At 37.7% G+C, this 22196-nt stretch overlaps 1 protein-coding gene across 2 annotated transcripts in view; it reads right to left on the reverse strand.

The window, feature by feature from the left end:
* Positions 1 to 1192: 1192 nt before the first annotated feature.
* Positions 1193 to 22196, reverse strand: part of LOC117293943 (neuronal membrane glycoprotein M6-a-like) — a 23611-nt gene continuing 2607 nt past the window's right edge. The window contains exons 2-8 of one of the 2 annotated variants that reach the window (XM_033776441.1): positions 17494 to 17691; positions 9988 to 10147; positions 8434 to 8593; positions 7172 to 7325; positions 5852 to 5925; positions 4721 to 4786; positions 1193 to 3314 (exon numbers count right to left, since the gene is read on the reverse strand). In XM_033776441.1, the coding sequence (XP_033632332.1) occupies positions 3036 to 3314; positions 4721 to 4786; positions 5852 to 5925; positions 7172 to 7325; positions 8434 to 8593; positions 9988 to 10147; positions 17494 to 17497 (897 nt within the window). In that variant the 5' untranslated portion in view covers positions 17498 to 17691 and the 3' untranslated portion in view covers positions 1193 to 3035. Of the gene's footprint in view, positions 3315 to 4720; positions 4787 to 5851; positions 5926 to 7171; positions 7326 to 8433; positions 8594 to 9987; positions 10148 to 17493; positions 17714 to 22196 lie in introns of both variants that reach the window. The other variant, XM_033776442.1, reaches the window with a different exon arrangement.

The following is a 22196-nucleotide window of genomic DNA, read 5'->3' on the forward strand; positions in this document are numbered from 1 at the left end:
CAATATTTATGCAATTAAATATTACTTTTACATAATTTGTATTTTTGCATTGCAAAACACATGATTGTTTATGAAATCGACCCCAGTGCCTTCAAATATTGTACAGGCCTTAAAGCCATTGGACACTTTGGGTAACCAGTATTGTCCAAGGCCCACACTTCGTGTATCACAACTTATATATAAAATAACAAACCTGTGAAAATTTAGACTCAGTCAGTCATCGGAGTCAGGAGAAAATAACGGGAAAACCCACCCTTGTTTCCGCACATTTCGCCATGTCATGACATGTGTTTAAAATAAATCTGTAAATCTTGATATCGAGAATTGATATTGTTTTAATGTTTTCTCAAAAAGTAAAGTCTTTCATGGAATAATATTTCAAGAGAAGTCTTTCACCATTACCTTCTGTAAACCCTGTAAGTTATTTGTAAACCTGTGAACTTTTAATTTGTTTTTTGTTCCGAAAGTGTTCAATGGCTTTAAACTTCGCTCTTGAAGGGGGTACACCAATTTGCCTCTGGCACCCTCTATGAGAAAAATGTGTACAGGAACCCTGGGCAGGGCACTTAAAGGCAGTGGACACTATTGGTAATTGTCAAAGACTAGCCTTTACAGTTGGTGTATCTCAACATGTGTATATAATAACAAACCTGTGAAAATTTGAGCTCAATCTGTCATCGAACTTGCGAGATAATAATGAAAGAAAAAACACCCTTGTCACACGAAGTTGTGTGTGTTTAGATGGTTGATTTCGAGACCTCAAGTTCTAAACCTGAGGTCTCGAAATCAAATTCATGGAAAATTACTTCTTTCTCGAAAACAACTCCACTTCAGCGGGAGCTGTTTCTCACAATGTCTTATACCATCAACCTCTCCCCATTACTCATCACCAAGAAAGGTTTTATACTAATAATTATTTTGAGTAATTACCAATAGTGTCCACTGCCTTTAAGCAAAATCATAGGGCATCACAGTGATTGCTGTGAATGCTGTGGGTTGTTTTTGAGGCCTGCTTGAAACTGTGTCTATGCTTGGGTCTGTAGCTACACCTCCATGAACCAACAATTAATCTAGGCTTGTGGATAATTTGTGAACACATTGAAAGTTATAGAAAAAAGACTTGGACTACTACTTTAGCTTATAGGATCGTGATTAACTGTACTGCCGCGGAGTCAGTTCTGAATAGGTCTCAACGTTTCGACTAGCTTGCTCTAGTCATCGTCAAGAGGAGACCGATACCTCACCATGCAATGCCTCTAATCCTACATTGAAAGTTGCTTACAAACTGTTCTTTCATAACAGTCAATATTACGCTCCGACTGTTGCAGGTTCAAAACCCGCTCGTAAAGTCGTAAAGGATCAAATCAAAATATTTGACTGATTAAATAAAATTAAAAGTTTTTACTGTAAACACTTCAAGGCATAACAGTTTATTACAAAAATCTCTTTTCTAAAATAAGTTTAAAGCCTCAACTTGAGTTCTCTTTGTACAAAAAAATCATCTAACGCTAATCAAAGTACACATTTATATAATAATTGTCCACAGTATTTGTCGTTACGAGAGATGGTAACCATCTTTTGAAAATTTATATATCACAGTAAAAGGTTTGTTTGGAACCAGTTACAATAAGTATATACATGTACATTACATAGCGTTTTGGCTGGTTACTGTAATTTTTCGGATTATAAACTGCCCGGCGTATAAACCGCAGTCACAAGCGCACACAGAGAAGGGGCTGTAAAAGAGGGTGGATAATTTTTGTCCAGTGCTGGGGTGAGATTATATCCTACTACTGGTGCGTATTATTGAGAACTGCGTTGCGACGTGTTCCAAGGGTCAAGCGTTATGTGCGTCAGCCCCGTGCACCCAAAAAACCATGCAAGTCTCGCGCTTCTTCAAATATTTTTTTCAGGACCACTCTAGTCTCACGTACTGTTTTAACGCGTGAACGAAAACAAAGTCAGGTCCCAATGTTTGAAAATGCACAAAACTTGTACCGTCTGTTATCATACAGGTAAAAAATTATTTGTGAGGCTAATTAGTGAAACATGTGACGAACATTAACATAAGTGCCAAGTTTTTGAGAGAATATAAAAGAGGGATTTCCCCACCCCTGTTCTCTGCTAAAGGTGGTCCTTTCTTTTTCATATAAAATTGAAATCATTGCTTTTCAACAGAGCACCAAGCTATTGTGTGTTGGAAGCACCCGAAAAAAAACAACAAAATATGTTTGTAATGGTAATACATTTGTCCAAACGCTCTCGTGACGATATAATTGCGACAGACATTTAACGACTTAAGTCTAGGATGACTGGAGATCTAATTGGGACATTTGCGGCGAACAGTTTGAGGTTGATCTGGGGTTTAGCGAGGTGAAAGGCTGGCACAGAAACCACTTCTAAACCAACCCTAACTTCCTGCCCAAACGTTAAGATTTGTTTACTTGCTTGTATACTACACGTAGAACTACATGTACTGCAATCTGGCAAGCCATATTGAGTACAATCCATCTCTGTGTAGCTTCTTTAATACAGATGTTATTTGTTATTCATAAATACCCCAGACAGATTCCCTATTCCTGTTGGTGGAGAGCACGTCACGTGGGGGTGTTTAAACGGTTGATAAAGACCTAGCAGGAGTTTCTTAAGATCAGCTTGATTTGTGTGTTTGGAGTGCAAGCTTAATTACGCCATTCTACTTATGCAGACGCAGTACATAGCTATTAGTACCCGCACGTAATATATTTGAAAACACAACCCAACACACACAAAACAGAATTTGACAAAAGTTTCTGAATAATGTACTAACCTCGAAAAATCACTCAACAAGATTGTCACAGCTTGTCAAAAGGCCTACTTTTAACTTTTATCGCTTTTTCAAACAAAAGGGCTTTTATGAATTTGAAACAAAAGAGTAGCAACTCGATCTGATACGGCCGTTTAAAACCTTGTAGGGTGTAGGTCTTTATCGCATGGCCATGACCATGCCGGTTTTAAACGGCCGTTAAAGAACTCGTCGCCACTCTTTTATTTCCTTAGTAATAATCGTTCACCAGCCGCTCTGTTGACATGGTGGGCTGTGAGGGGTGCCTGGCAGGCTCCCCAAACCCACCGATAGGGGGTAAGTTTGGATTGTAGGAATGCTGGGACATGTTGGAGTCGTAGACCTTAGCGCGGGGCCCCCTCGCTACTGAGCTTGGACCCATTTCATTAAGTTCCTCCTCCTCAAGCCTTCTTCGGGTCTCATAGTCTTGTCTCTTGAGACCGTCTTTCACGTGACCCCAGTTTGCACTCAGACACATCATGAAGTGAATCTGCAGAAATGTACATTGTTATCAACTAAGATTTAGCAAAATGTTTGACACATTTTAAATGTCTTAAAGACAGTGGACACTGGTGGTAATTGTCAAAGACCAATCTCCTCACTTGGTGTATCTCAACATAATTTATGCATAAAATAACAAACCTGTGAAAATTTGAGCTCAACTGGTCGTCGAAGTTGTGAGATAATAATGAAAGATAAAACACCCTTGTCACACGAAGTTGTGTGCATTCGGATGCTTGATTTCATGACCTCAAATTCTAAATCTGAGGTCTCGAAATCAAATTCATGGAAAATTACTTCTTTCTCAAAAACTATGTCATTTCAGAGGGAGCCAATTCTCACACTATTTTATACTATCAACCTCTCCCCATTACTCGTTACAGAGTAAGGTTTTATGCTAATAATTATTTTGACTATTTATAAATAGTGTTCACTGCCTTTAAACTAAAACAGTGAATCCCAAATGTATAGCACAAACTAAAAGTAAAATAAAAAGACAGAGGATAACAAAAAGATCAAAGATATTGAAGAAATTGGATGGGTTGACACTTCAGAAATACATAGAAACTTTTGCTGATGAAAGTTTCTGCACATGCATGACTTTCTTTCAATGGGATGGAGGAGAGAGAAGGGGACAGGGGGAGGGGGGGGGGCTGGTATTGAAAGGAGGCCTTCCCAGCTAGGGCAAAGTCATCAGGAAAGACCACACATGTTCCAATGGGAGACTTTCCAACGCTAGGTGGCAGCAGACATACCGGGTAAATTTCCATTGTTTACGTAGTTCTGAACATGCGCATAATTCTGAGAACAATGGATTTACCCGGTAAGTCTGCTGCCCTCTATCGTCCCAGAAAGTCTCCAATTGTATGTCAAGGTCTGGTTTAACAGAGCCCAATTTCATAGAGCTGCTTAAGGAGAAAATAATGCTTAACAAATTTTCTGCTAAGTAAAAATAAGAAGGACCCTACAGATCCTGCATGTGACATGATACTTAACTGGTAACTTGATTCTAGTACAAGCATAGTTTGTTTTTTTGCTTAGCTACTCATTGTGCTTAAGCATCTCTATGAACGTGAAAACTATTACATAGAACTTTGCATGGGGGATAAAGAATAATCTGTCTTTATTCCCTATGCAAATTTCCATTTATTAAATCATTGCGGTACCCGCTGCTTAAATATTGGATTCAAACTGCCTCTAGCTACCGGGAAAACTCGGTGGACTAGTTGGTTTAGAATTGCAAAGGTCGTGGGTTTGAATCCCACCAGAATGTGCCTGTGATTTGTTTTCACAGAGCTTGGGGGAGTATACAGTGCTAACACACATTAATGTTTTAATTGGTAAAACCGAGAAGAAAAAAAATTCGCACAAAATTATTGTTTGAAAACTACTTACCAATCCTAGTATGATCAGCAAACATCCTCCAAGCTGTAAGACGAACATCGGAAAAGCCTCACCAGCCTGTTAACAAGGAGACAGACAATTGGTTAGACTGCAGGACTTACAATCACAAGGTTGTGGCTTCGAATCCTCCCAAGCTAAACCAATGATTTTACAACGACATCTATAAGTTTTATCTTCCAAGTATGCGCTAATCTTCCAATCAGATTGTAGAATGGAGTGGTGATAAAACCTATATTGCACAGCGAACATCACTACCTGCGCCTATGGTTACGCGCCAAGTTTGCTTGAAGATAACTTCGTTATCACACGCACACTCGTGGAAATATGGAAAATATAGAATGTCTGCATCCCATATCCAACTCGTATAATGTTGTCTTGTTACTGAATCACAATTTTTTGATTTGTGCAATTATTCACAATCATAGACCTGTTGCCAGCTTGGTTTTTATATCCCCTGTGGGGGTTTGCCGAGTTCCCTTGACGGGAAGAGTATCATCATACATGTTTTGCCACATATTCTCATCGTTTTACTGTCCAAAGGCCAGTACTATGAGATATTCTCTTAGCTTTTCCCCTCATACTGCTACATTGGAACTCCCAACATGGGGTGCATTATAACCAATACCTGTTTCGATTGAACTTGCCATCAGTTAACCACTGGATAGTGATCGAAACAGATATTGGTTACGACCGCCAAAATGCACCCCTGTAACAGGTTAAAGGCAGTGGACACTATTGGCAATTACTCAGAATAATTGTTAGCATAAAACCTTACTTGGTAACGAGTAATGGGGAGAGGTTGATGGTATAAAACATTGTGAGAAACGGCTCCCTCTGAAGTGCCATAGTTTTTGAGAAAGATGTAATTTTCCACGAATTTGATTTCGAGACCTCAGATTTAGAACTTGAGGTCTCGAAATCAACCATCTAAACGCACACGCACAACTTCGTGTGTCAAGGGTGTTTTTTCTTTCATTATTATCTCGCAAGTTTGATGACCGATTGAGCTCAAATTTTCACAGGTTTGTTATTTTATGCATATGTTGAGGTTCACCAACTGTGAAGGCTAGTCTTTGACAATTACCAATAGTGACTACACTATTAACTGTACACCAAACTCACTCTTTCTCCAAAGTTTTTTAAATCAACTCCGCAGATATCTGTGTTGTTTATATCACTAGGTAAATTCACAAAGCCTGCAAGGAAAAAGGAAACAAACATTTTAAAAGTCTGAAAGTTTCTCTAGTGAATCAAGCTAAGTCATACCACCGAGCAAAGTTTCAAATCTTACATAAATAATAATAATAATAATAATAATAATAATAAAAGGCCTTTGTAATGCACCATATCAATCTTCAGTGTTGGTAGATACAGGCGCTATACTTCGATATTATTATTGTTATTATTATTAGATGTTCCAGGCAAAGAGAACCAAAGACAATATAAACAAAACTCTACATGCACTTAATCTGTTCCGTCCCAACTTGATAATCGTCCCAACTATAGTTGGGACTGGTCCCAACTTGAGTGTTTAAGTTGGGGTTTCCCAACTGTAGTTGGGAGTTCACAACGAGCTCAACAGTACATTTTATTTGGGAGAGATGGTCTCAACTATAGTTGGGACAGTCATTGGTACAGTTAGGACAGTCAATACTCTAGTTGGGACCCCCAGTCCCAACTGTAGAAATAACTTGACTTCGCTTATTCAAGTTGTCTTGGCCCCTAGGCATGTTTATTTGTTTGATGCCCACAAGTTCATCTCTATTTGTACAAGTAGGCTCAAACTGTAACACTGTAATTTGCAACATATTAAGAATATCTTGAGAATACTTAATTTACCCACTCAACAAACCCTTCTACTACGCAACGCCACGCTCCAGCCACAAAAGTACCGTCCCTTAAACTACACTGCTTAACAATTACCAACTTGATTTCAAGACTAGCTCACACCACGAGGCTGTGCACACACGTCAACCACCACCACACAGCATGCAGCAGAAAACAACCCTGGTACCCTGCAACGCGCTGGTACCCTGCATTACTGTCCCAACTATAGTTGGGATGCCCCAACTTTAACACTCAAGTTGGGACCAGTCCCAACTATAGTTGGGACGATTATCAAGTTGGGGCGAATGAGAGAAAATAACAATTCGGGAAAACATTCAATAGTTATACTTTACCAATGGAAAGCAACAAAACTATGAATAGATGGATTGCACATGATGTCATTAACCACCATCTTTGATGAAACGTGCACACGTGAAACCCTGGTGAAAGGCTATCATTGGCTGAGAGTTATGCGCAGCAAGCGTGCACTTTGCCATTGTTTATCATCAAATATGGCGGTCAAAGACGAAATGTAGTATTAAGGAAATACATCTTTAAAAAAGTTAGTTTGAAAGCTGCATTAAAATTGCATAAATTAGTGTGAAAACGACCTACCGTACTGTTCCAAACTCACGCATTCAGTGGCAGCAATAGTGCCACTGAATGTCAGTGTGTACTGGCTGACCATGTAAGTAAAGATAACTGGGATGGCAGACGCACCACCTACAACAAGCCACATGAAAGTCACGAGGTACGCAACATAAAGAGCCTAGAGAAGAGATACAGAGAGAGAGGGTTAGTAGCTTAGTAGAGTTGAAGATTGTTAGGCTACCTAGACCAAAATACTACACTTTCAATCATGGAGGATTAAGAAGAATCTCAAACTGGCAATGAGGTAAATAGTGCACCTTTAAATCTTCTAAGGCACTTTGATTGATTAAGAGAGGGACCTATTGTTTAAAGATCGGCGCTCTTCTTTGACCTAGCTTGGGTTATGTCTAAAGTAGAGACACGTAGCAGAGAACTACTTATGAGAAGCCACGTTTTAATCACACTGTAAACAGCGCCCTCTGTTGGTGGGTATAAACACAGATATTGTTACACCTATGTCCCCTCTTCTGGTCACTCACAGGCTCGAGGGGGATAGACATACACTATTTTGTCAATTTTTCTCAAATATATTGCATCAAGTGTAAAACAAACATGGGCTGATGGTGGGTTTAAAATACCCCAGAAAATTTACTGTTTTTTTAATTTCCGGGAATCGGCTTATCAATTAGTGTGAACCTGGCTTTTGTGGCTACATGCATACCATCACCTTGAAAAACAAATTTTATGTTTTAATAAAGAACGCTTACATAATGCACACAGCTGTTCTGGTTGACTGCATTGCTTTTAGGCCTGATGTTATCAGCAGGCACATAATCTAAGCGGTTAGTATTCCCCATAATAAATTTGTTTTAGTGAAAGAATGCAAAATAGGAAAGGAAAGATATATGTACTTGAAAATAAGGAGAACGTATTTGTCCCACTTGAAAGTCAGTGCTTAAGAAACAGGACAGTTTGAGCTGTTAGGACATCCGAAGTTTGGTTAGTGGAGAAAATAACTTGAATAATTTCAGGTTCACGATGTTTTGAACACTTTCAGGAAGAAGTAGTAAGCTCTGAAAGGAGTCTGTTGGTTGAAAAACAAAATGCTGCTTCAAGCCCAGTTCGTACTTCCTGCGAATGCAAATAATTCGCAGGGGTTGAGCTGTGCTCAACTTTTGCGAAACATTTGCTGCAAAAACATACTTGTGATGTAAATTCACGTCAAATTTGCTTCGCATTCACAGGAAATATAAACAGGGCTTGATGCAAAAATGTAATCTACCTACCAGGCTGGTGCAGCCCATTCCTCCGCAGCACACGTTCCTGTTGTCGTAAACTTGAATTTTACTTTGTTTGGTCGATAGGTAGCCAAACAAGACGTACAGAAACGCAAAGAAAACCATTACTGGTGTTAACACGTAGACAGTCAGTTTAAGGTAGAAAATTCTGCAAAGCATAACAAAGAGAAAAGAAAGATGTAAAATGCTGAAAAGCTGGTTCTTATCTGGTTTGTTACATTATTTTACAATAATAATAATTATAATAATAATAATAAAAGACCGTTTTTATTTATGGTGCTCGAGGGGTGTCTCAAAGTACTTCCAACATTATTACCCCTGGGGAGTATACAGCCTGTGCGCAATATATGCGCTACTCAGCTAAACCAATCACAAGAACCATCTCTGCCCTCTCAGGTACCCGTTAACCCCTGGGTGGATAGCAACTATAGTGAATAGTCTTGCTCAATCTCGTTGGCTAACTTTCATTGTGGTACAGTGATACAAATTCTTCCGTATTAACTGAAAAGAGTTTTCACAAGACAACAAGTCTTGTAACTAAAATGAGACCTTTAATATTTCTTTGTGTTTTGTGGCGTGACATGGCTGAGCGTTCAAGTGAACTGGGCCCAATTTCATAGAGCTGCTAAGCACAAAAATTTGCTAAGCATGAAATTTCTTCCTCGATAAAAACAAGATTACCAGCCAAATTTCCATTTGTTGCATATTGCTTGTTACTGGTATTCAGCTTGTTTGCTTATCCTAAAAAACACATGGAAATAAGGTTGGTAAACCTATTTTTAGCAAGGAAGAAATTTCATGCTAAGCAAACTTTTGTGCTTAGCAGCACTATGAAATTGGGCCCTGAGCTCAAGCTCTGGCGTTTCTGATCAGCGGAGTCTTGGTTCAAGTCCAAGTCACGACACTTGTGTCCTTTAGCTAACCGCTGATTTCACAATGACCAGAATAAATATTGTCGTCTAGTTAATGAACCACAATTTCTTGATTTGTGTAATGTTCATAATCATAGACGATAATTCAATGTTTGTATGAGAGAGATTGGCTGTTGCTAGCTTGGTGGGAGTTTGCCGAGTTCCCTTGAAGGGAAGATCATTCGTGAAAACAAACAAACAAAGCAACACAGCCATTTGTGCTTCGTCCTTCAGATAGGATGTAAAGCTATCGGTCCTGCGTATTTTGTAATGCACGTAAACAAAAAACAGTACACTTATTGTTAGGCGAAGGGGCTTGCCCGCCGAGTTTTCTGGTATGGTTGGCTGCAGATTGCACAACAGCACCTTGTAATCGGTTAGTGATAATATGAGGGACGCGTTGCCTTGGATCGGGCGAGTTGGTCTATGATAAGTGTTTGAAACTGTTTGTAATGAAATGCAAATGGAAGAAAGATGTTTTAAAAGTAGAATGTAGTAATCCACACAAAAATGCCTTGAAATTGCCATGTTTTCCTATTATTTTGCGAACTAAAATAGCAAACTAAAGATCACTTCTCATAAGGAAAACAGTCAAATTTCTTAATGTTGTTCCTAATAGAGAATTTCTTACATGTCTGTGGCAAGTTTAGCGATCTCCGTCGATCCAAACATCTTTTCAGTGCTGTTGAGTGCCGTGAGACACGATCCACAGAATAAACCAGCTCCAAGATACACCAGAATAGAGGCAACTATTGACCCATAAGGGATATACCTCGCTGACCCACAACAACCTGGAAAAAAGAAAGAAATAAACCCAAAAATTGAATGTTAAAATTAAAAAATCACGAGCAATCTGGGTGGTCTAGTTGGTATGACACTGCTCTAGAATTGCAAAAGTTATGGGTTTGAATCCAACCCGGGATATATTGTTCTTTAGATATTTATTTCTTTTTCTTCTTTTTATATATTCTACACCGCTGAGTAGATTTTAAGGATTTTTCAGGAGACTTCTTAGTTCTGAAAATTACTGTCCTGCTTTGAAAAGGCAGTGGACACTATTGTATCTACTCAAAATAATTATCATCATAAAACCTTTCTTGATGAAGAGTAATGGGGAGAGGTTGATAGCATAAAACATTGTGAGAAACAGCTCCCTCTGAAGTGATGTAGTTTTAGAGAAAGAAGTAATTTTCCACGAATTTGATTTCGAGACATCAAGTTAAATTTGAGGTCTCGAAATCAAGCATCAGAAAGCACACAACTTCGTGTGACAAGAGTGTTTTTAATTTTTTGGTTTTTACCCATATACACCGATGTGTGTAGCACTGTATACTCAGTACTTTCCCCGAGTCCTGTGAAAAAATCACAGGCATTTTACTCGGGTGGGATTCGAACCCACGACCCTTGCAATTCTAGAGCAGTGTCTTACCAACTAGACCACCTAGATTGCCCGGTAGCTAGAGGCAGTTCGAATCCTATGTTTAGCAGCGGGTACTGCAAACGATTTAAATAGATGTTAAATTGCTCTAGAATTGCAAGGGTCGTGGGTTCGAATCCCACCTGAGTAAAATGCCTGTGATTTTTTCACAGGACTCGGGGAAAGTACTGAGTATACAGTGCTACACACATCGGTGTATATGGGTAAAAACCAAAAAATTAATATTCTTTATCCTGATGCAAATTTAACATCTATTTAAATCGTTTGCAGTACCCGCTGCTAAACATAGGATTCGAACTGCCTCTAGCTGCCGGGCAACCTCGGTAGTCTAGTTGGTAAGACACTGCTCTAGAATTGCAAGGGTCGTGGGTTCGAATCCCACCCGAGTAAAATGCCTGTGATTTTTTCACAGGACTCGGGGAAAGTACTGAGTATACAGTGCTACACACATCGGTGTATATGGGTAAAAAACCAAAAAATTAATATTCTTTATCCCGATGCAAATTTAACATCTATTTAAAGAGTGTTTTTCCTTTCGCAACTTCAACGATCGATTGAGCCCTAATTTTCACAGGTTTGTTATTTTATGCATATGTTGAGATACACCAAGTGAGAAGACTGTGGTCTTTGACAATTACCAATAGTGTCCACTGTCTTTAACTACTACTTTGACAGACATGGCAGAAGGTAGAAAACAGGCTGGGACTACTACTTTAACTTATAGGGTGGTTAATAACTGCACTACCAAGGAGTGAGTTCTCAAAATTTCTCTCTATTCATTACAAAATCATTAAAAGGACGATTGGTTTTAAATGAGGAAACCTTGCACCGTCAGGGAAAGAAAAGAATAAAAAAAAACTATGTTCCCAATCTCCAGAGTAGATGTCTAATGTCAGGGGTCGAAATTAAGTGCATTTTCATGGTAGTCAGCAGGGCTGGTAACCAAGAATTTGTAGTAGCCCTGATGGATTTTGGTAGCCCTAAGAAGACACATTATGTCTCGCATCACGGCTCAAACTTTACATTACACATAGCACAGTTCTTTATTGTTTGTGACCATGATTTTTGCATTATTTTTCCACTAGCCCATCGGGCTTTCAAACTGGAAAAATCAGTAGCCCGGCTGTAAATCTGGTAGTCACAGGCGAGCGGGCTAGTGGTAATTTCGACCCCTGAATGTGGATGGTCTCGGGTTCAAATCCAATCTGAGGGAAAGTTTCAATACACAGTTCATGGACTTAGCTCAGAAACTGGTGATCAAATTACTCTCTGAACGCCATTGTGGCAAAGAATAACAATTTTCTTTAAATTCTTTTATTATCAAGTAGGGCACTTTTTTTAAAGTTTGCTTTTTAAGTGAAAAGAGTAGAGTACAGTCCACACAAGAGAGAAAACCAACACTTGAGGAGTGTCATTTGGTATTTTAGCATTGGGTTCTTTTACATGTGTTACACAACACATGGGACCAACTGCTTCTGACTCAATCCCTTACTTTCAGACCTTACATGTGTAGATCTAGATAATAATTTGTTTATATAAAATAAAATCCATTAGCAATTTGATGATATCGTATTCATCACACAACTGCATCATAATGGCTCTGTTATATATTGGTTAACTGTAGAAAATGACCTAAGGGGATTCAAAATAAATTAGCCAAACTGATATACATGACATGGAGCATAACAACATCTTCTGTTATGACTGCATGTGATTAACACCGACGATATCTGATCAATTGTGTGTATAGATGTAATAATTTCACGTAACAAACTTCCTGAAATTAAATTCACACATTGGACATTAAGCAGGCCTTGGTCCTTATAAAAATATAGGAACATTTTATTTAGTACAAGGACTTACCTACATTGTACATTGGTGTAGACATTAATAAGGCAATTTCTTGGCAAAAGAAATCGTAAATCAGAGTAAAATAGGAAAAAAAAATTTTCTTCAGACAAATTCAAACCTTAATAATGGAACTGCCGTCGATTTCACAAAACTCTTCCTAACTTAAGACTAGTCTTAGGACTTAGGACGAGTCCCAACATTAATTTTAAGTTAGGACGAGTAACTCGTCCTAACTCAAGATAAGATGAGTCCTAACTCTTTGTGAAATCGACGGCTGGGTTCTTCTATCAGTCTATAGTGCTTTATCATACAACCCTACGGTGAATGAAAATGCTCATTATTGTCAATAAACAGGATAAACAGAGCTGTGTTTTGAATTCTGAGACCCATTCTAAACATTCTTTACACTCTGTCTCGCAACATTTTTCTTTCCTTGAGGCTGTATAATAAATGAATAGATTAGTTTTTTCATACAAAATAAAACAAATAGCCCTATAATAAAACAATTTAAAAATACATTTGAATTTTTTTTTCTAGATTGCACCTCAGAGCCCCTTTGTAAAACTCCTGTACCATTCTTCCCATGCATAAACTATATTGGCCAATTAATAAACCAAAATGCAGCAGAAATGGTAACAAAAACCATATTTTTGTATTCTTGTTTTTGTTTTCTACTTCAGATCAAATTCACAAAAATCTTCAAGATAACAACCATAGAATGACCCAGATTGCATAGTAGGGATTTTCCGAGGACTTGCATTTAGACCAAACTTCAAAAGTTTGGGTCCAGAACGCACCCACCCCCCCCCCCACACAGTTTTGGAAAATCCTGGGGATGCACCTGTCTGATAAGAAACAAACATTTTACAATTCAAATGTATAAATAATAGTTTAAAAGGCACTTTTCCATCAAGATCAAAATAGTCAATTGTATTTCCTGATTCAAATAACCATACCTGCCTCTCTCACAAACAACGGTAATACAATGACGCAATATATCACACCTTTGTTTTAATTATGCACAGCAGCCTTATTTCATGTCATGCCGTAAAACCAGCCGACTTGTTTTATATGTTCTTTACAAACTGGGTGTGTCCCGTGTGTTTGTTTGCCATCCTCGTTAAAAGACCTCGCTCGTTCACACAAGGGACACTTATCACAACCATGCCGGTCGTAAAACAAACACTCCAATCCCTCATGATTAATTAACTTTAATTCATAGTATATGACTGGTATTGTGCATTTTACAATTCAGAAAGAAAATACATACATGTACCAATTAAAAAACAACAAAATGCTCAAATTAGCATAGGCTGTGTCGGATTTATTTATTTTTGAAGTGGATTTGAGGGATGTTTGTAAATGTATTTCTGCAAAACTGTATTTTTATTTAACAACTGACTTGACAGAGTAGTATTGTTTTTTCTCTTTTTTGTTCCATCGCCGTGATTAATACATTAAAGCCATTGGACACTTTTCGTACAGAATAAAAAAATAAAGGTTCACTTTACAAATAACTTACAGGGTTTACAGAAGGTAATGGTGAAAGACTTCTCTTGAAATATTATTCCATGAAATGCTTTACTTTTTGAGAAAACATTAAAACAATATCAATTCTCGATATATCGAGAATTCAAATTCATTTTAAAAACACATGTCATGACACGGCGAAACGTGCGGAAACAAGGGTGGGTTTTCCCGTTTTTTTTCTCCCGACTCCGATGACCGAATGAGCCTAAATTTTCACAGGTTTGTTATTTTATATATAAGTTGTGATACACGAAGTGTGGGCCTTGGATAATACTGTTTACCGAAAGTGTCCAATGGCTTTAAAGCATAGGCTGCCCTTAGCAACACACTTAGATACAGCCATAGCCAGTAGCCACTAATTCAGACAGGATCCTCGGATTATAACAGCTAATTGGAATGGGAACCCTATTACTTCACTCTTGACACATAGCATGTGGTAAATATCAGTTGGTTTTAAAGGGAGTGTACAACTTTGTCAATTATTCCAAAAAATTGATGACCATAAAAATGTACAATTTTTGTAAATAGCACTGAAGAGCTGTTGATAATTGCTAGAACAATTTACTTTGAGGTAATTTAGTTTTAGAGAAAGAGTTATTTTTCACCAACAAAGTCAATTTGAATCTGAGAAAGACTTCAGGCATGAAGCCTTCTGCAGGAAACCTGAAAGCACACAATTAAGTGCAACAACCTTTGGGTGGTTTTTCTTTCATTATTTTCTTGAAACTTTGATGAAAAATTTAGCCAAAATTTGTACATCCACCTTATTTTATCCATATGTTGGAATACACCAAGTGAGGATACATTGTCTTTGACAAATAACCATTTGTGTGCTTTCAGATGCTTGATTTTCGAGACCTCAAGTTCTAAATCTAAGGTCTCAAAATAAAATTTGTGGAGAATTACCTCTTTCTCGTAAAAAACGCTAATTCAGAGAGAACCATTTCTCTACACAATGTTTTATACTATCAACAGCTCCCCATTACTCTTACCAAGTTAGGTTTTGCGCTTATAATTATTTAAGTGATTACCAATAGTGTCCACTCCCTTTAAAGGGGCACTTCAATGGAGAAATTGCCAACTATTGCTATTGCCCTTGTGAAGCATCAGGCCCATTTTCATAGAGCTGCTAAGCATGAAAATCTGCTTAGCATGGAATTTCTTCCTGAAATGATAAAAACAGGATCACCAACCAAATTTCCATTTGTTGCACATTGCTTGTTACTGGTATTCAGCTTGTTTGCTTATCCTGAATATCATGTGGAAATTTGGTTGGTAATCCTGTTTTTATCACGAAAGAAATTTCATGCTCAGCAAATTTGTTGTGTTTAGCAGCTCTATGAAATTGGGCCCAGGACTGGAGTAGAAACTAGGAACCCTCAAATAATTGTACGAAGTCATAAAACACTTGGATATGATCCAATTTAAATCAATCATCAACAAAAAAATGAGACCCCCCCCCCCCACAAGTTACAAATGTCAGACCTGCAAATTTGCACCAAAAAAAAGAAGGAAATTGTCAACTGCACTCATGTTTGTGCAGCGTTTTTTTGTTTGTTTTCTGCGGTGCCTTTCAATTGAATATTGTAAAAGAGTGGACAGTCTTGTCAATATATGCTGAAGACACCAACAATACAACCACAGAGGTTCCAAAATAAATTGCTAATTCATGCACAGTAACAGAAGTGTACCTCTACACTTGAATAATTTATAAACGTTTTTTGTGTGTAAATTTCTGCATAATTTTGTAACTGTTCAATCAGTCATCTTAATACTTACTGCCAGGTCAGTCTAATTATGTGCATTTTGCTCCTAAGGACTAAGGTCAATAGTGCAATTTGTTTTGGGTTTCGTGAAATTGCTTTTGCATATTTTGAAATTCCTAGTAATTTTTTAAGCTGGTCTCCAAAGTAGGCTATTTGTTTGGCAAAAAGAAACATTCATGTTCTACATATGGAAAGGTTTGCGGTAACACCATGTATTGACTATCTCTAATGAACCGGGGTGGTTCATATTCTACATTCATAAATACATAAGACAGTTTATCCATTCTGATTGGTCGAGAGGGCATCACGAGGTTGTTTGAACGGATTATATAACACCAGTAAAAAGTGTTATAACATGGGCGTGACACGCGACCTTGCACCTGTGCTTATAAGACAGTTTCTTCATTCCTATTGGTCAAGAGCAACAGCTGAGACAGTTGTGCCACATCACTCGATACGCGCACATCATCTCCTTATAAGGAGTTGTTTACCCGAGGGCCTTACCATTTCATAGCTGGAGGGGTATTGTGTTGAAAGAAATCATTGAACAATTACAATTTTTGCATTTATTTTACCTTATGACCAAAAAGTATTGATGTTTTTTGACCGAAAAGGTATTTATGAATGGAAATCAAAGTGTGTTGAATCGGTTTCAACTAGTGGTTTAAACCCCCCGAGGCCTGGCTCTTGTTAATTTACCTCGACTTCGTCTCGGTAAAGTTATCAAGTCCAGGCCTCGGCGCAGGTTTAAACCACTAGTTGAAAACCTCTTCACCACACATTGATTCCCTTATTAATACATTTATATCTTGATTTTCAATTTTTGTTTTGTTTTTCAAATTGAATGCATTTTACATTTTATGACCTTTTGATCATTGCGCATATGGAATTTGCAGTTTATGACCTTATAGCACTGAGATGACGATTTATGACTTCTTGTTGAACGTGATTGTTGATTCTGTTTTATCACTTATGCATGTTATACTACACAATACAGGCTCATAAACTCTTTATACAGGGTATGTACATGTGTAATAATTGTCATTTCGACTATACATGCAGGGTATCATAAAATATCACGTAGCTTGTCATTTATACTAATACTACATTGTGTAAGGTATCAGCACAGCCACAACCATATGGGTAAACCTTTCGTTACAAAGACACAAAATAAAAAAAATCAGATAAATGTTAGAGTAACTCTTTGCAGATCCTATAGGCCTATTGGACAAACCCAAGCACTTTTATTCATCAGTGACTCGTCATTAACACTGTGATAACTGCTATAAATATATCACTGGTTTTCAGAATGGACACGAAAACAAAATGTGTACCAATACTCAGGCCTGGAATTACAAGCAGCCCACAGAGACCATGGCCCCCCTTGTTGCCCCTAGCCTCGGCCTTGATGCCCCTTCAAAAGTTCCCCATCCTTATTCAAGATAAGACTAGTTCTTAACTTTTTGTGAAATCCACCCCAGCACCTTCAAATGGCTGCCGTCCAACTGCAATAAATTTTTAACAAATATGAATAATAAAATAAAAGACTCACCCATGCTGGTTAATTTCTGTAAATCCTTCAGAAATTAAGTGAATGATAATTCTCCGCCGACTTTGCCGCTACCCTGCTTCTTGCTTTAGTCCCTCTCAGGTTTTATTCCGACAACGACGATCATGCTGATTATAACATGGGTGTTCCCGAACCTGGAAGTGATCTTTGGAACTGCACACAAAGCTGGGTGATGGGGAGCTACAAAACACACAAACAAACACTACACCTATCAGTAACACTGGCTGAATAAAGAACTGCATTGTTCTTTCATTGCAGAGAAATGGCTGTGGATTTTACTGGTATTTATCGTATTATCGTATGGACAAGGTTTTCTGATAGGATCGAATGTAATCCCACAATGTTGAGTCAACAGTTTATAATTCTTGTTTGAATTACTAGGTTCTATTTTTCTGTTCAGTGCAATGGATGAACTTTTAATTAATTAATGAGTTGTTTTGAAAATGAACTCTCGGAGGAAACAATTAAGGAGGATTATCTATGGGCTTACTGCAAATGAACATCTTGTCAAAAACCTAACTTGTAAATGGCTTCTCCTGGCATGCCTGGTACAGTGTCCCCCACAAAAAAATTGTACAAAACCCTGATATTAATTATGCAAAAACGAATAAATTAATTAATAACCATCTAACCAACACACATTCTCCCCAACAAACAAACACCCCAAGCAATAAAAAAAATATATATTAATATATTAATTGATAGACCAAGCTATGTATAACATGAATATTAATGACAAAAAAATATTTACCAAATAAATAAAAATAAATAATGAATTTCAATGACAATGAAATAGTCTACTCAAATGTCACTGCATGTTTGCTTACAATTTACCCCCCCCCCCCGACAAAGGACCCAAATACCAATGAGCACTGCAGTTATAAATCCACTGCTCTCCGACAAACGGGCTCTTAGCAATAATAACATCAGATCTCCATTCGATGCTGTCTCAACCATAGTAAGATTGACAGCCCCCACCTCCTCACATGCAAAGTTAATTTCACAGTGTTGTGAACAAAAAGAAAAACATGTGAGTTAATCACGACTTTATTAAATCCTTGTTTCTGCAATCCTTTCATCACAACGTGTGACCATCAGTTATGGAGGTAGAGATCCTTCTAATGAGAGGTTCAGCTTGCTGTAATTAAAAATGGCCGACAGAGTCTACTGTTTTGCATTCTATAATTAAATGAGTTGATTAATTCTGACCGAGCTTTCAAGGGAAGGAGTGACCTGGCATGCTTGGCATGTTGGTTGTTTGCTTGCCACTTTAATTAATTTCCTACACAAGGGTTAGAGCATTATTGTCTTGTTTGTTTGTCATGTTTGTTGATGTAATTTTTTTAACTTACACAATTTCAGATGATCCAATGTGTACAGACTACTTCAAGAATGTTAAAAAGGTGATTCACAATCCAGACACAATACTTGGAATTGTCATGGAAGTTCTACTGGTATAATATGACAATCGTCATGTTTTAATGTTGGTCAACACTGCTATAGCAAGGCCACCTTGGAGCAATGGACCGATCCGGCCTGTCAATCAAACTGTGCGTGTTCACCCATTTGACCAATCACAGCAATGATTGTGGTCGGACAAACTCGGTTATGCGTGCGCGTATATTAGGCACGGGCGGCAGAATCGTGCAGAATGTCATTGGGAGTGCTCGTACACGTGTCTTGCTCGCATGCGCTGTGGGCGGAGCTTAGTGGAAAGCCGGAGCGGTCCAAGGTAATAAAAGAACTCAGTATAAGGGGCTCCTTGGTTAAATTCAGTTTTGGGTTCATGTCCAATGACATCATGCTTCAAATTCACTGATTATTCACTCTGAATTAAAATGATTTTGTTTGTGTTTTGTTTTACAACTTGTTTTATATTTAAAGCCATCGGACACTTTCTGAACAGAACAAAAATCAAAAGTTCACAGGTTTACAAATAACTTACAGGGTTTACCGAAGGTATAATGTAATGGTGAAAGACTTCCCTTGAAATATTATTCCATGAAATGCTTTAATTTTTGAGAAAACATTAAAACAATTACCAATTCTCGATATCGAGAATAACGGATTTATTTTAAACACATGTCATGACAAGGCGAAACGTGCGCAAACAAGGGTGAGTTTTCCGATGTTCGATTGAGCCTAAATTTTGAAAGGTTTGTTATTTTATATATATATTTATAAGTTGTGATAAACGAAGTGTGGGCCTTTGGACAATACTGTTTACCGATGTTGTGCGATTTCTTTAAAAAATGGTTTGAATGTAGAAAAAACCATTTCAAACATTTCAAAACATGTTTACTTAGGCTTACCAGATTAGTTTTTTTAGCTAAAAAGGTAGTCACAGACAGTGTTTTTGTTTTTTGTGATCAACCATATTAATGTAGTCCGATGATGAGTCAGGATAAAATAGTGACAAAATATTTTCTTGAATATGACTTCATTTCAGAAGGAAATATTTCACAGAACAAATGCTTCTAGTATGAAAATAAGATTTCAGATTAAAGGAACGTTACAGAATTGGTAAGAAACAAAAATTGTGAAGATCACAGATTTACATAAAAATTACACGATCTAATGATGATGATAGTAGAAAACATCCCTTGAAATATTTCTGTCTGAAATTTCATATTTGATGAGAAATAAATAATCTAATTTCGCTTTTTGAGTTTATCGCTCAGTAAGCGTTTTATTAATTTTTGTTTTGGCATCGATACAATGCAAAATTTGTAATCGGTTTTTCACTATTCTCTTGTGACCCAGATGGCCGATCGATCTCTACAGGTTTATCAGTTTATGTAGGCCTTTATGGTGGATTACATAAAGTGCTTATACTGCTAGCAACTTTTTTGCTAGCAAAACCAATTCTGTAATTGTTCCTTAAATTTAAACAACAATTTTCAAAATCATGACCTTCAAAAGTCTGTTTTACAACTTGATACAAATCAAAATGATTGTTTGGCATACACAAGCCTGTGTTTATGACATTGTGACATAAATTAGACCTTGTTGCAATAACAAATGTTTGTTTAGTTTAAAGTTCTGGAATAAGGTTCAGGGATGAGAGTCATTACTTACGAAAAAGTCTGAAACTTGGCTACAAATTCCGAGGCATGCTGAAGTGATGCCATTTCTACCGTTTGGTAACCCCTGAGGTTATAGATTCCAAGGAGCTTTTGGGAACAGTATCCAAAGCACTAGAGAAGTAGACCAATGAGCAGGATTTCTTTATTTGTGGAACAAAATATTGTCTGATTTTCTAGACTTGTGGACAAGTCGTTAAATCGGCCCCACGCGCTGAGATAGTGCTCTCGCGAGATCACTGCTCTCGCGCGAACTGATGGCTCCCCGATTTCGACTCCTCATGCCGACATAAAAAGTCTGAATTCAGCCCAAAGTCTGAACAATCTCATCCCTGAAGGTTATAAATTAGTACAGTGTCTGCGTGCAGAGTGGTACTTGCAGTGCACAACCATGGTACAACTTACTTTATTGAGGCTTTTGAGTTTACAAGAGGGGCTACTCTTGACCTTTTGCAAACTGGGTTTTGACTCAGCCACTCGGAATGATTGTAAAAGTTCTATATAAACCACTGAGCTTTTTTTCAAAATTGTATTGCACAAAATATTTCCATGTTTCCATTTCCTCTGTTTTATGTGAATTTCGAGGTATGCACAATGCACAATGAATGAAAAGAGAAAGAAAGGAAAGAATAAAATGGCCCAGTACAGAAAACAATCACAGTTTTTGTATGGCACAAACTAAAAAATGAAAAGAGAAAACAAAAAACATTAATTTAGCGGAAGAGTTGTATGCCTAGTTCTGAAACAGTACAATTAAAACACATCATGGCCCATTAAAACTTGTATTTTATTTTTCAGTATTATTAATTGTATAGTGTTTAGCCACAACAAATTCTGCTGAGCGTTTGTTTCTTGGTCCCTGATTAACGCCTGGGGTGTTTGGTTGGGTAAAGACATGCAAAACACGGGCCTGTAAGCCCAAGTAAAAACAATACCGGTTGAATGTCCCCTCCCTCATTTTGAGCTGTTGCCAAAAAAAGTACAAACAAAAGAGGGACAACAGTTCAGCGTGCCTACCCATACATTGGTGACTTGAGTTCAGCATGAATGGATCCTGCTGGTGTAGATGTATTTAGTTCATTTTTGTGTGTAAACCTAATTGATGGCTGTCACTAAAAACCAATAACTATGTCCAACAATGGGAGAACAGAGTGACCAGACAGGCCTAGATTTACCACGGTCGACAGACAAGGGTGTGTCGGTGTGACTACTATCTTGTTATTTCCTGTATGCAGATGGGCAATTCCAAGCAAACATGGACAGGACACCAACAAATTGTTGACAAGGAATGAACCCAATTTTTCCAAATAAGAACTCAGCTTGGGCTCCATGTAGGCGTGGCTACATTGTCTGGAAAACTGTAATGTGACTGACCATAATGCGACTGACCATGGTTTTGCCATGTATACATGTACATAAAAGTTCAAGTTGCTGACCATTTATAAGTATCCTGTTGGATACTCATGTATAAGAGTTGTGTGTTACTTTTTATAGTAACACTTTTGCAAGCTTTTTGATGTAGGAAATTTTTGAATTGTGACAATTGTGTGTTTTTTACCATGTCCTTTTTGTGTAATGCGACTGACCGCTTTTTACAGCGTT

Source organism: Asterias rubens, chromosome 8, assembly GCF_902459465.1.
Source record: "Asterias rubens chromosome 8, eAstRub1.3, whole genome shotgun sequence".
NCBI lineage: Eukaryota > Metazoa > Echinodermata > Asteroidea > Forcipulatida > Asteriidae > Asterias > Asterias rubens.